A 12,979-nucleotide genomic window follows, 5' to 3' on the forward strand; every position below is an offset into this window, starting at 1 on the left:
CAGCGGCCCTTTTTCTCAGCGTGTAGTGTTTTGTCTGTACATACATAACTTTCTTAGTGGATGAATTTAAATGAATATTAAGTAAAATTATAAGGAAATAAAGACTAATGGAAAAGTAATATTATCTCTGCTTATTTCTAACAGCAGGATTAATTTGATAACATCTGATCCAGGCTGTCCACTCCTCCCATTTTGTTGTTGTAATCCTTTACAATTATTAATTTTTTTACAGTTCTTTTCCGTGTCTCAACATCAGAGTTATGGACTGTACTCAAACATATACCCTTGTCTTTCCAATTCACAACCTCATTTTTTATCTTTTTGTGCTGAGTAGACGTTGAAGATCTCTCACCGTCTTCACCTTGTGTAAAATGACGCGAATATTCATAAAACCCGGGGAGGGGAAATTCAATTAGAAATAGAATGCCTGATTAGTACTGCCCTATAGGATGTATTAGAACAAAAAAAAAAAAAAAAAAAAAAAAAAAAAAAAAAAAAAAAAAAAAAAAAAAAAACTCAAACAAGTAAACATTTAGAAAGCGTTTTAAACGTTTAAAAGTTTTAAAATGTAGAAGAACGCTTGAAGCGCGTTACAGCCGCCCTGCAGAAGTTTCACTTGAACGCGCGAGACGCGTTACGTACGACGAAGAGGTTAATTTATATAGTCCAAAAATAAAAACTCAGCTTGTCATTAATTTTTTTCCAATTCATTTTAATTTCATTTCAAATTCAAACTGTTCAACAAAAACTGGAGTCGGAGTCGACCTGTTTTTAGCAACTTCAGCTACGATTTCTTATACCCCAAAATCTGCCCGGCTCCGAATCCGACTCCACAGCTCTGCTAACAACTAAAGCGATGAATGAACAGCAGTGGGTTTTAAATTCAAATTTTTAAATTTAAATTAAAATTTTTAAATTTAAATTCTGCTCTCAAATTTAGTTCAAGCTCGAAAATTTTTAATCAAAAGTAATTTGAGAACTGCACAAAATTCAAGGAGTGATTAACACCAGGCGATATCACCCACCCAATTTAACAAAATAAAAATCAGTTTCGAAGTATCTGCACTATAATACTTTATATTTTAAATGTTTTCATCTTGAATTCATCAATTTTAAAACTTACATCTTGCACACACACAAAAAAAAAGGAAAATTTCGTAAGACGACAGTTCTGTCTTTCTATTGGGAGATTGACGAAATTTAACTTTCATTTTTCATGTCTCAAAAGCCCACATAGGATATATACACCATTATTCTAACATAGGTATTCTGATACAAAACTGGACTTCTGAGATGAAAAATATTTTTTCCCATATTTGGATTCTACAATTCAAATTATACCAAACTACCAAGTTCTGTAAAAAATCACACGAGTAGTTTTTAATAAATTTGATGTATATTTATCTCCTTGTTTTATTAAACTTCCTGGATTCCTTCTTTAACAATTCGAAATTTATGTTCAAGGCAAATAAAATTCACAGAAATTTTTTTTAAATTTGCATTTTAGCAATTTTTATAGTTTTCGAAAATTTTTTTGAATTATGACCTACAAAATTTTTCCATCATCTTATAGTAGATGCATTTTCTAGGAATACCTGCAAAAAATTGGAATTTTTTTATTCAAAATTTTTTAAAACATACGTGAATTTATGTATTGGAACGAGGAAATTTGGTGCATTTGTTATAAGCGATAATAACGCTAAATATTGTTTAAGTACTTGTTAAAACTATTGAAAAGAATGAACAATGCACCTTTTTCCGTTCATTCACATTGAAAGGGAAATTGGTTATCAAAAATTAAGAATTTAGCCAAGTGAATTACTTCTGGCACAAATTGAAAAAAGTGCGCCAAGATAAATTTTTAAGTTTCTCGGCAAGTTTCTCAAATTTTACAAAATTTAATACCTGGGCATAATTTGAATCGTTGAATCGAAATATGAAAAAAGGCAATCCATTTCAGAAAAGTCCGATTTTGTATCAAAATATGTTAGGACACTGCTATATATAAATCAAATATATCCTAAGTCGCGCTTTCGAGACATGAAAAATGAAAGTTAAATTTTGTCAATCGGCCGAGTACGACGGGAGATAAAGAACTCGCTTTTTTATGCAAGGTGTACCTACTACACTTTTAATACTTAATATCTTGGGAAAATGTTACGTTTCCGAACAAAAGTTGGATTGAATCGCCTTAATTACATAAAAGTATATAAGGGCCATTTATTTACACGACGTGAGGGATGCCTTCATGGAGATTTCTGGATAAGAGTTAGCTTGCATTTATTATAGATGGGGAGTAAGAATATTCCATACAGTCAGCCCATTCAGTTCTAAGGACTTGAAGAAGAGAACTACCAATAATGGGTGGCTTCTGCCACTATTACTAGTGCACCAGTATAATCAAGCACGTTAAGATCACTTTTGAAATAAGTTTAAATCAAATATATATTTTGCAACGTGCAAGTTACAGTTAACGAAATACTACAGCCCTTTTGATATAGAATACACTTATATTCCACAACTCGTAGAAGAAAGTCTTTGAAAGGTACACGCCGATTTGAAATATGATACTTCCACCGAATTCAGTAAGCAGTTTCGGGATTTTCACGTAAAAATTTCGTTATTCATGTAATACAAATGCAATAAACTATCAGATTTAAGTTAGTCACATTTGTCTAATAAAAAAAAAGTGATCTCATTACATAAGTGTTTCTGAATATAAGTCTTCATAAAAAAGTTTTTGAAACCGGCTTAAAAAATTAAAGATAAATTCAACTTGTAAATGCAAGAATAATTTGCAGAAATTTTAAGAATATTACAATCGGCTGTGTTTCAGTTTCACGCAATACACCATTTCCTCAGTTTCTGAAAAACCCGTTTTTATTTTTACTTAAACATTATGGTATAAAATTTCCTCGACATATGCCCTTTTCATCGACATCTCCCCTTAATGCAAAAACATTCACTTGCGCAACAAGGAAATAACCGTCAGATGTAAAATACAAAAGAAACCATTAAGTCAAATTGAAATGGAAAGGAGAAAAAGTAACATAAAACCTTTTTTTCACGGCCGAAAGAAGGAAACTTAACCAAGTCAAGATAACAGGAATATTGTTATAACAATGAAAAATCCATTTACGAAAGAAAATGAGCACAGTGTGAATAATAGTTTAAGGTATTACTTGAACATCCTTCGTTAAATCATATATAGAAGACTACAGACCATATTCTTTCCTCATAGAAAGGAATATTCCGACTTCCATGGAAAGAATTGCTTTGCCCGTACATTTGAAAACATTTACATAAAAATATTTATTAGACTGCAATTAAAATTAAATTTTATACATAATATTTCAGATTTAGTTCCGTTTTAGTATTCTAAGTTTTTTCAGTTTCTCTTATAGTTAGATTTGCAGTTATAATTGAAAATCCGAAATTTCAAGCCACGTAAATTTAATTATTAAATTATTCGTTCAACAATTTATTAAATATTTAACATGTAACAGGCGATTATCTCTACGGCTTTTGAAAATTTTATATTATTCTTATGAAAATTTTATAGACAAAAGCCTCCAAAAAATTGAGTTTCAATGCGGTGTTAGAAGATACTCAAATTTCTAATATGCGGTAAATATGCAATAATAAATGGACTCATCTAATGAAGCAGGAAAGAAATTTCCCTGTCTCAGCGTTTACTAGTTTTACTTCAGCCAGTACATTGTTAAAATTATTGCGAAAGAATCAAAATGTCCACACTTTAGACTGCTTCAGAATAAATGACTACTCGTCCTACATGTTTACATAAAAGAATCTATATTAATCACTGTAGTTTCTTTTAAAACTAGTTTCCAACACAGCTAACAGAAACTCATTATGTAATAATCAAGTCCAAGGATTCGATTAACGGCATGAATGTTTTTTTCATTCTGATGTAATGTACCCATGAAATAGGTTAAGTGCGTATAGAAGATATAAATGCATTGACTGGTTTAGCTTGATTTGCTTCAATTTCTTGAATACTCTCAATCCAGTACGTCAACAAAAGCCATTGCTGTAATGCGAGTGTTAACATCAGTGGAATTAATAATCCTAATGAGATATCAAGCTAAAGGAATATTTATTAGACTTAGGTAGTTAATGGTTATGCATGACTGATACACTGGAATCAATGTACGCCTAGTTCCAAAATACACACTTTCAATTTTGGCAGTTATATTTACAGGTTCTTTGGGAAACAGCTGAATTAAAAATGGTAAGACTAAATGGCTCTAAAATTATGCTGCGAATGTTTTGCCTTTTCATAATGTAATAACTTTTTATACAAGACTCCTGCGGGATCTTCTTTAGAGAAACTGAACATCTATCTAGATAGTTCAAATCTGTGCGCGGCTGTCCGTGAAATTTCTAGAGGTAACCCCCCCCCCCGGATCTCAAAAATTCCTGGGGAGCCATTTCGACCATTCTCATCTTCGTACGAATTTAATCAGCCGAGATATTAATTAAAAACTCTGAAACGCTAATTTTTCACTTTTCCGAGTGGCAACAGTCTCGTGCGCTAGTGATGAAAATCTGCTTTATTTCGAAAAGTGTTGCCACTGCTCAATTTCATATCATAGAGTTTAATAAAAAAATTTGCAAGTTTATGACAAAAATAGCATTACGAAACATTAAACATTTTTTATATACGGTCATTCTAACGTTGAAGAAAGCACGCGATTGAATGTTTATGTCATTGTATGTCGAAAATATTTCGCTAATGTCAGCATTTTAAATAAATAACTGCTGTTGCCCACTTTTGTTTTAGTTTAGGATAACTGACACGATATGTTACTGCCACGTTAATTCTTTTATTGATATTGAGAAAAAGTTGTTATATTACATTAAATTTAAAGCATGACGTCATATTAACCTGAAGTGTCAGAAGTTTTCGTTTCCTGGTTTGTCAACAAAAAATTATTTACGAATTGGTTATTGCTTGGGGAAAATAAACCGACTTCATTCATATCGAAATGTTTTTATGCATTTTCTTTTCAGGTGTACGCTCATTTGGCGGACTTGTCTGCTAGTGTTTTATATCACGCGCATTTCTTGCTGTGATCTAATTTTATTTGCATTCGGAATACTTTTCATTAAAAATTTTTAGCAATTACAATAATGGGTGTTCCCTGCAAGTGTTGCACTAAATACTTATGTCAAACGCAAGGCGTTTACAAGTTAGTTTTATTTCACCTACTAAGAAGACTTCCGAGTATTACATGCGATTTTAAAATCGGTATCTCTATGGCTGTACATTGTACTATAGATGACGTGAATTTTAGCAAAAAGGTACTATTTTCACATGTATTTAGAGAGATTAATTTTTAAACTTAAAAAATTCTAATACTGCATAACATTTGCTTACTTTGAATTTTAGTGCAAATAAAATTTAACTTATAAGTTTTAAATTTCACCACGATTCATTAATTAATGAATCGTGGGTTAATTGATTTGTGGAATCAAGGGTTGAAATATAGACAATAAATTTGTTCTTGGTGGTGTATGGACGGTACTTGCCCAGATATGTAGCCAGTTTATAGTGAGGGAATTATTTTCCCAGAAATTATAAATATCAATTCTGAATAATTACTAAATGGGGAGAGATAATGACCAACAGCCATAAAAATCCACCACTAAACTCTGCATTTTAATTGTAATGACGTATTTCAGCATAAAACTAGAATGAAAAATCTTTCTGCACATTAGTTCATCATCACAAAGCACACGAGGACTATATTTGCTTAGATGGAAGGACGCCTTCGTACAGAATTTTTTAAACTGGTTCGTATTTATGCTAAACACGAACAGAAAAAGTGCCCATGAAACTAGTCTTCGCCGATATTCGAACCCAGATCAAACTACCAGTGTTCAATAATTTTACTCACTTCCCCATTGACAGATACCTAAAAAGCAAGACACGAGAAATAAGACTCAACTGAATAATGAAAATATGAATTCAAGAGCAATTTCAAATTCTTACAATTTTGCTTGAAGTCATTATGCCAAAGATTTAGCACAAAACGAATTCACTTAAAAGATTTAGGTTGAATAACAGGTTTATCTTAACCTGTTTACTTGTTATGTCACTTTCAACGAAGATTTTTCAAATGAAAAACTGATAATAAAGTTTCGAACTAGTGCCAAGGTCACCAAGATTAATGCCGAAACAGCTTTTCACCCGTGATAGACCGAACAGGTAAATCGTTTGTCTGAAAGCCTGCAGCTTATATGTTGTTCATAAATAATGCATTCTGAATTTCCCTTTATCAAATTATTTAGCAACAGAGCTCGCATGAAATCTTTAATATTAAGAAACGGCAATGTAGTGCCATATTCCCCTCCCCTCAGGTTTCACGAGGTAAATTTATGCAACTCTCGCTGGTATGATTTGCAGCTGAATGGAATCCGCCTTTGGTTTAATTACGGCAAAGCACTGAGGGCTATTTGCTTAAGGGAAGGCATGCTTTCGTGGAGAACTTTGTAAGGGAAAGTGGCTCGTTTGGGTTATAAGATTATAGCAAAGCCTCGAGGGCTATCTGCCTAAGGGGAAAAGATGCCTTCGTGGAGGGCTTTCTAAGGGCACTGCGGTACTCTTCTGTTATTGAGTCCAAATTCCGAAATGTTTCTTTACATATATCGATGTACCTGTCCATGTATGCATGCATTTCTGAATCCGATCCCGATAACAGAAAAGTACCGAAACTGGTTGGTATACACTTTGCACATGGGAAAATCCATGAAAACGCCCATGCAGCCAGTGCATTCGCGGGATTCGCCCGGACCGAACTACCACTGTTCAGCGACTTTAAACGCTCGGGCGCTGGTGAGACCTGAAACCAGGGTTCGGACATGAGTAAACTTTTTGATAGACGCAGGTGTGCACTTAAACCAGTAACTGAATATATACCAGTGCTGCATTAACTAGAAGTTCACTTCGTTTGCTTAAAGATCGCACATATGAATTTATACCACGTCAGTAATAAATATGTGTCATTAAGACCAAAAGCGCCTCCTTCTTTGGGCTACAAGAAATCGAGAAAAACTTTAAGGATTTTGGCTTGATTTGCGATTACGCCACCGCCTTGAGGGCTATGTGCCCAAGGGATGCCTTCGTGGAGAACTTTCTAAGGGATTCTGGCTTGTGTACACGTTACACACGGGAAAACCACGAAAACGCCCATGCAGCTAGCTCGTTCGTGGAATTGAACTACCAGTGTTCAGAGACTTCACCGCTCGGCCGCTGGTAGGCGCCCTTAGCAAAGGAACAAAAAGAAACTAAGTGCAAGAAACAAAGCTCTTTGTGATAAATATTTGAGCAGAATACATGTATGAATGGAGTTTATAAACAGAAAATTCACTTGAAATTGATTTTGGCACTGCAGTAATTGTCGCAAGGAATTAAGAATTCAAAGTTAAGTATCTGACTGTGGGAAAACTCCACAAAGTCTATCTGCTTAACATGAAGGATGCCTTCGTGGAGGATATAGTAAGGAAAACTGCAAAGACTCACACATGCAAGGAAACAAACTACTCATGCAGCCACGGAATTCTGGAAGTCTGCCAGGGAAATATTCGGCAGTCTTAACCCAGTGGTTGAGCATTAAAGATCAATAGTCAAGCATTAAAACCTGCCAATGATTCAGCAAATTAAACACAGTCGACCAATGGTTTAACATTAACATCCTTTTAAGCGTAATGAACTCTACTTAACCAAAATTCAGTTTGGTCAAAACTTCGGAGATTTTAGAGTTTTCAGAAGGTGCACTTTATTCCTTGCCGGAATTTTCCATAAAATTGCCGAAAAATTTTACTTGTTACCAAAGTCACGAGAAATAATTTCGAAATGTTTGTTATCTATGTTAACACACCTAAAATTTCTGAATTAATAAAAAAACGAACATCCGTATCTGCGGTTAGAATAAATTTTTTAAACTATATAAAATTAAGTCTTTTTTGCCATACATTTTCGAACATCACATTCAAGATGCATTTTTATGCATTCCTGACATAACTTCTCAAAAGAACATTGTTTTGTAATAAACATGACGACTGCAGAAAATTCTTTGAGCTGAAAGATAAATAGCTAGAAAGGGTTTCAAGAAATCAGGAGTGCTCATAGTGTTTCGGAAGATGTGTCTCAAATTTTCCCAAAAAATAAGGCTTTTTTTTTCTAAAACTACGAGTCAGCAATATTTGATTAAAAAGATTACCTTACGTATTTTATACCGCTCGTCTGTCGATGTCGTCAGGCTCTGTTATCACAATTGCTTTGCTTCATTTGCAATGAGCAGACGACGGATGAAGTTTTTTTGCTTTCATTCAAAATATAACCAACAAGCACCTTTTTTGAAAACTAACAATATTTTTGAAACAACGAAAATCCAGGATTTACATCAGAATTAACATTTTTCGCTTAAATTCTAAAGCAATGTAACCAGATTCCTTCTCTAGTTCACTTATATAAAAGAATGACGCGCCATAGTATAGTTGACAAATTGCCTTTTATAGTAACAAACTATAAAACTATTCCCCTCAATAAAGATTAATTTCAAGGAAATATCCAGGAGGTAAAAATTCCCTGAGAAGAATATATTACAAAAATAAATTGAAATGAGATATAAGGCACGTCTCGGTATAAGCTACTAACTAAATAGTTCTGCGAAGTAGCTGCTCGTAAACGCTGCAAGAAATTCAAATTATAAATTCAAATGCAATTCAAATGATAAAGTCATTTTAAATAGGCATGCATGTTGCAACATATGCTTTCAGCAATGTGATATGCATTTATTTTCAGCTTTATAAAAATTATTTCCTCAGGGTATCTGATATGAATTTTCAGAAATGGCTTCGAACCAATTTGCAACAAATTGAGCTCTTACTGCGGTCTTAAATTGTATATATATATATGAGGGTATCAGAGATTCTTTACTGTAAGTATACTAAACATGCAATAATGAAATTGGGAGAGCGTAATACAATAAGCAATTTAAGTTGAGAAAAGTTTAAATACAAGTAGTGTCAAAATTGTACATGCATTACTGACTAAGAAAACAAACGTTGACTAATGAGACTATAAATCCGTGTTCCCTTTTGTACAGAAAATTGTTGATAAACCAATGAGAGTAATCAACTTTGGGTCCAAATAATATGTAGCAAACTTTTTCGAAATGTAAATTTTTTCACGTTAAAATTTTCAAACATTGGGCTTCCTATACCTTGTTTTAATTAAATCAAAAACAGAATTTCAAGTACACATGTTAAACTTGTTATGCGTATATTTTTCAATTTGTAAACAGCGTTTACATATTTCGATTTTTTTAATACATTGATAACACCGTTTTGAAAATTTCGAATTATCAGGAAGCTAGGTTCAGCTTGAAAATGCCGAATGATAATGCGAAGTTAACGCAAATTTCGACAAAATGAACTTTAAAGCTGTGAATGTAAAAACCTAAAATGATTAAAATACCTTGAGTACAAGCGTGCAAAGAGAGCCATTATAATGAGCATTTCAGTGAATAATGGTCAATGCCTTGCTATCTTATTTAAATTAGTAAAAATTCAATGTGACGTTCATGAAAATTTAAATTCCTCGTTATTAAATATCAAAATTTATGGAACGCGATCTAAAGCTTCACTTTTAGTGCAGTATAATGCATTTTTTTATTGCAACAAAATTTACTCGTTATTAAATTTACATTACTGTCTGATGATTTTATGTATATTTTACATTTTCACAAAGATTACATTTTTCCAAGAAATTCCATATTCTGTAGCTAATTATACTAAAGATAAACGTGGATTTTTACAGACTTTTTTTTTTTTCATTCGAAAAGATTTGGATTTCGTGATTTGCATTTCTGGCTGTTTTTGTTACATTTTCCGTGTTTTTTAATGTTTTAAATTATATTTTAAAGTTGTACATTTCCTACGAGATAAATATTTATGAATAATTGTCTACAACTAAAATTCTCAAAAAAGCCGTATCGAAATTTTCAACATGTTTTTATTTCACGTGGAAAAGCACTTTACGGGAAAATTAGCCCATAATATTACACACGCGGTTTGGTTTGTTTAATCTCGGGAAAGCACACAAAGGCTACCTGTCCAAGAGGAAGATGCCTTTGTGGACGAAAATAAATTATAGTATATCCACTTTACATATGGCTAAAACGACCATGCAGCTAGCCCGTTCGCCTGGAATTGGACCTCGGTCGAACCACCAGTATTCAGCTACTTTACTACTCGTCCACTAGTAGGTATACGAACACATACGAAAAAACACGAAAATCTCATGCAGCGGGCTTTTGGCCGCTGGTAAACCGAAAAGTAACGAGACCTTAATGAAAACAATTTTTAGATAATATATCATTAGAGGCTGAATTTTACTTAATTATGCATTATCTATTGAATCAGATGGTAGAATATCGAGTTTGTAATACGAGACACACCCTAAATCATCACGCAAAACCTGAACAGGTGTCTGAAGTAGAAAGAGGTGTCTAAAGTAGGCGAGACGGTGAGGAAAGCCACGTTCATGCAGTACACTTTTTGAATAATGGCAGACAACACCTCAGGTATGAACAATGCCATTTCGGAATTTTAAGTCTGTTAGCCTGATATTTTAAATTTAACAGGAAGAAATTTAAAATTGAGTCGAAAATAAAATTTTAAAATTCGGAATTCTTAAAAAGCTTATATAAATACTATTTGAAAATCTAAAGTAAATCATAGTACTATCAGCAGCAATTTATTATTGAGCTGAAGAGTATAAATAGGGTATAAATTCAAGCAAAATTCAACTTAGATTGGTGTCTCAAAACATTAATTTTGAGGGAATATATATACTATATATTATTGATTCTGGAACTGAATACTCGTGACAGATTCCTCCAAAAATTAACTCGCACCGTTTTACAGTCTAGTTTGAGTTATTTTAGAGCTGAAATTTTGGCGCTACCTGAAATTTTATCGAAAACTAAAGACGCTATATGTCAAAATGCATATCACCCCTGCAGCGTTTAACAATGTTCATTAAAAAATTAAACCTTATTTACAAATAAATTAATAGTTTCTAATTTCCTTTGCACGAGACAGCTGCAGCTGTTTTTGCAGCTATTTTATTTACCAGGAAACAATGAAATTTACGGAAGACAGATTTTGGACTTTTGAAGAAATCTGAAGGCAAACAACTATATTATTTGAGTATATTTAACACAAAAAGTATTTCCTTCTTTACAAAAGAAATCTTCGTTCAGTATTTAAAGAAGTTGCGAGGCGTCAACATTATAACAATATTATAAATGCGAACTAGTGAGAGACTTTCCATTTGTCAGAGATTCCTATAAAAATAGCGTTTCGGGGCGTAACCTAACGCAGAAACCTGCATAAATATACGAGATGAGTATAATCAAGGCTAAGTTTTGTCAAAAAAAAAAAAAAAAAAAAAAAAAAAAAAAAAAAAAATTACAATTTCCAGATGAGGTGGAAATTAAACATCAATCTAATACCGACATTTAAAATGCCTTTTTCATTATTTCTTTTAAGAACATTACTGCAATGCAACATGAAAGATACCGCTTACCTACCGGGAAAAAAATTAATTTTTTTATTATTTTCAAAAAATACCTGAAAGTTTTCTATAAAATTAAATATTATGTAACATACATTACAGCAGCCGTACATCATACAATGCAAGTTAGAATTTTCAAGTTGTAAAGAAAAATTAAAAAGCACGAGACGCTAAGATCAGAACTTTGAAATTTCAAACTTTCATTGCATACCTCTTACTAAGAACGCCAATAAAATCAATTTATATTCTTATTTTTCAGCTGTTCGAAGAAAGACAGCTATGGAAATTCAAATACTTAAAATCAAAGCGTCTTTTAGCTGCCTTGATACACTCGCTAAGAGTCCTGAAATTACATTTTAAAGTTATTAGTTTTAATTGAAGCTAATGCGGTTTGCTTCTGTAAAGCTAAAGACAAGATTAAAGCTGCATTCTACGCACCGCAGTCAGAATAGCATCGAATCTTTTACCGTACTGCGACTTCAAATGCGAGTTAGATTTAAACTCTGAAACTTTAATTTTTACTAAGTATATTTAATTTATGTTAGTCATATTTTAAAATGCTAAGATGATAGTATGAACAGAGTTAAAAAAGGAAACGATAAATTCTTCGTTAACATAACGCTCCTAACATGCTAAAAAACACTGCAGTCTGCGAAACCGCAATACGGTGGTTAAGAATCATTATTCATGAAAATAACATAGGAAGGAATTCTAATTCGACTTACCTGAGCTTTGCGAATTTTGGCAGCTAACTCAAACGCAGAATAGAGAAGTAACTCATTTTCTACCGGAGGTACTTGCTTTTTACCACCGATATTCAAAACAGATAAAACTCCATATGTAGAATTGTCTACAATTGTTCGAAAACTTTTAATCATGGTACTTACAACAGTCAGTGTTAAACCTGAAGTACTTGTCTTTTTCGTTTGCACTTGGGCCATCTCTAAAACCAGAAGCAAACCGAATACCAAAACACCAACTTAGCAACAATACGCAGAATACAGCAGACCGGGAGAGTCCAGCGGTGATGGATTTGACACTGGCGGATTTCCGATGGACTTTCTCTTTCGTTTGTTAAAAGGGTTGCTCGGTTGTATCGATCGTGTCGCCAAGCGTGAGTCAGATTCGGCTCGTTTTCGATTTGGCGACAAGCCAGAATCGCGGAAAGTTTATCCTGCCTAATTCATTGTTCATAGAAAGGAATAAGAAAAACTATTGATAAATACAAATTGGCTTGAAATATTATTAATATTAGCTAAAGATTAATTTAGAAATCCATACGAATATAACTACATTTTAAATCTCAGTTGCTTTGAGATTTGAAATACGGAAAAGCAAGAAAATTTTGGAATGAATATGCAAATTTCAGTG

General features: G+C 32.9%; 1 protein-coding gene across 1 annotated transcript in view; it reads right to left on the reverse strand.

The window, feature by feature from the left end:
* LOC118183560 (fatty-acid amide hydrolase 2-A-like) overlaps positions 1-12,656 on the reverse strand; it is a 47,997-nt gene extending 35,341 nt beyond the window's left edge. Inside the window, exon 1 of the mRNA XM_035353154.2 lies at positions 12,334-12,656. Coding sequence (XP_035209045.1) covers positions 12,334-12,549 — 216 coding nt within the window. The 5' untranslated portion in view covers positions 12,550-12,656. The remainder of the gene's footprint in view (positions 1-12,333) is intronic.
* Between the last annotated feature and the right edge of the window lie 323 nt (positions 12,657-12,979).

The sequence above is a fragment of the Stegodyphus dumicola genome, chromosome 11 (genome assembly GCF_044657685.1).
Source record: "Stegodyphus dumicola isolate Sdum_Otavi_A_Nest chromosome 11, ASM4465768v1".
NCBI lineage: Eukaryota > Metazoa > Arthropoda > Arachnida > Araneae > Eresidae > Stegodyphus > Stegodyphus dumicola.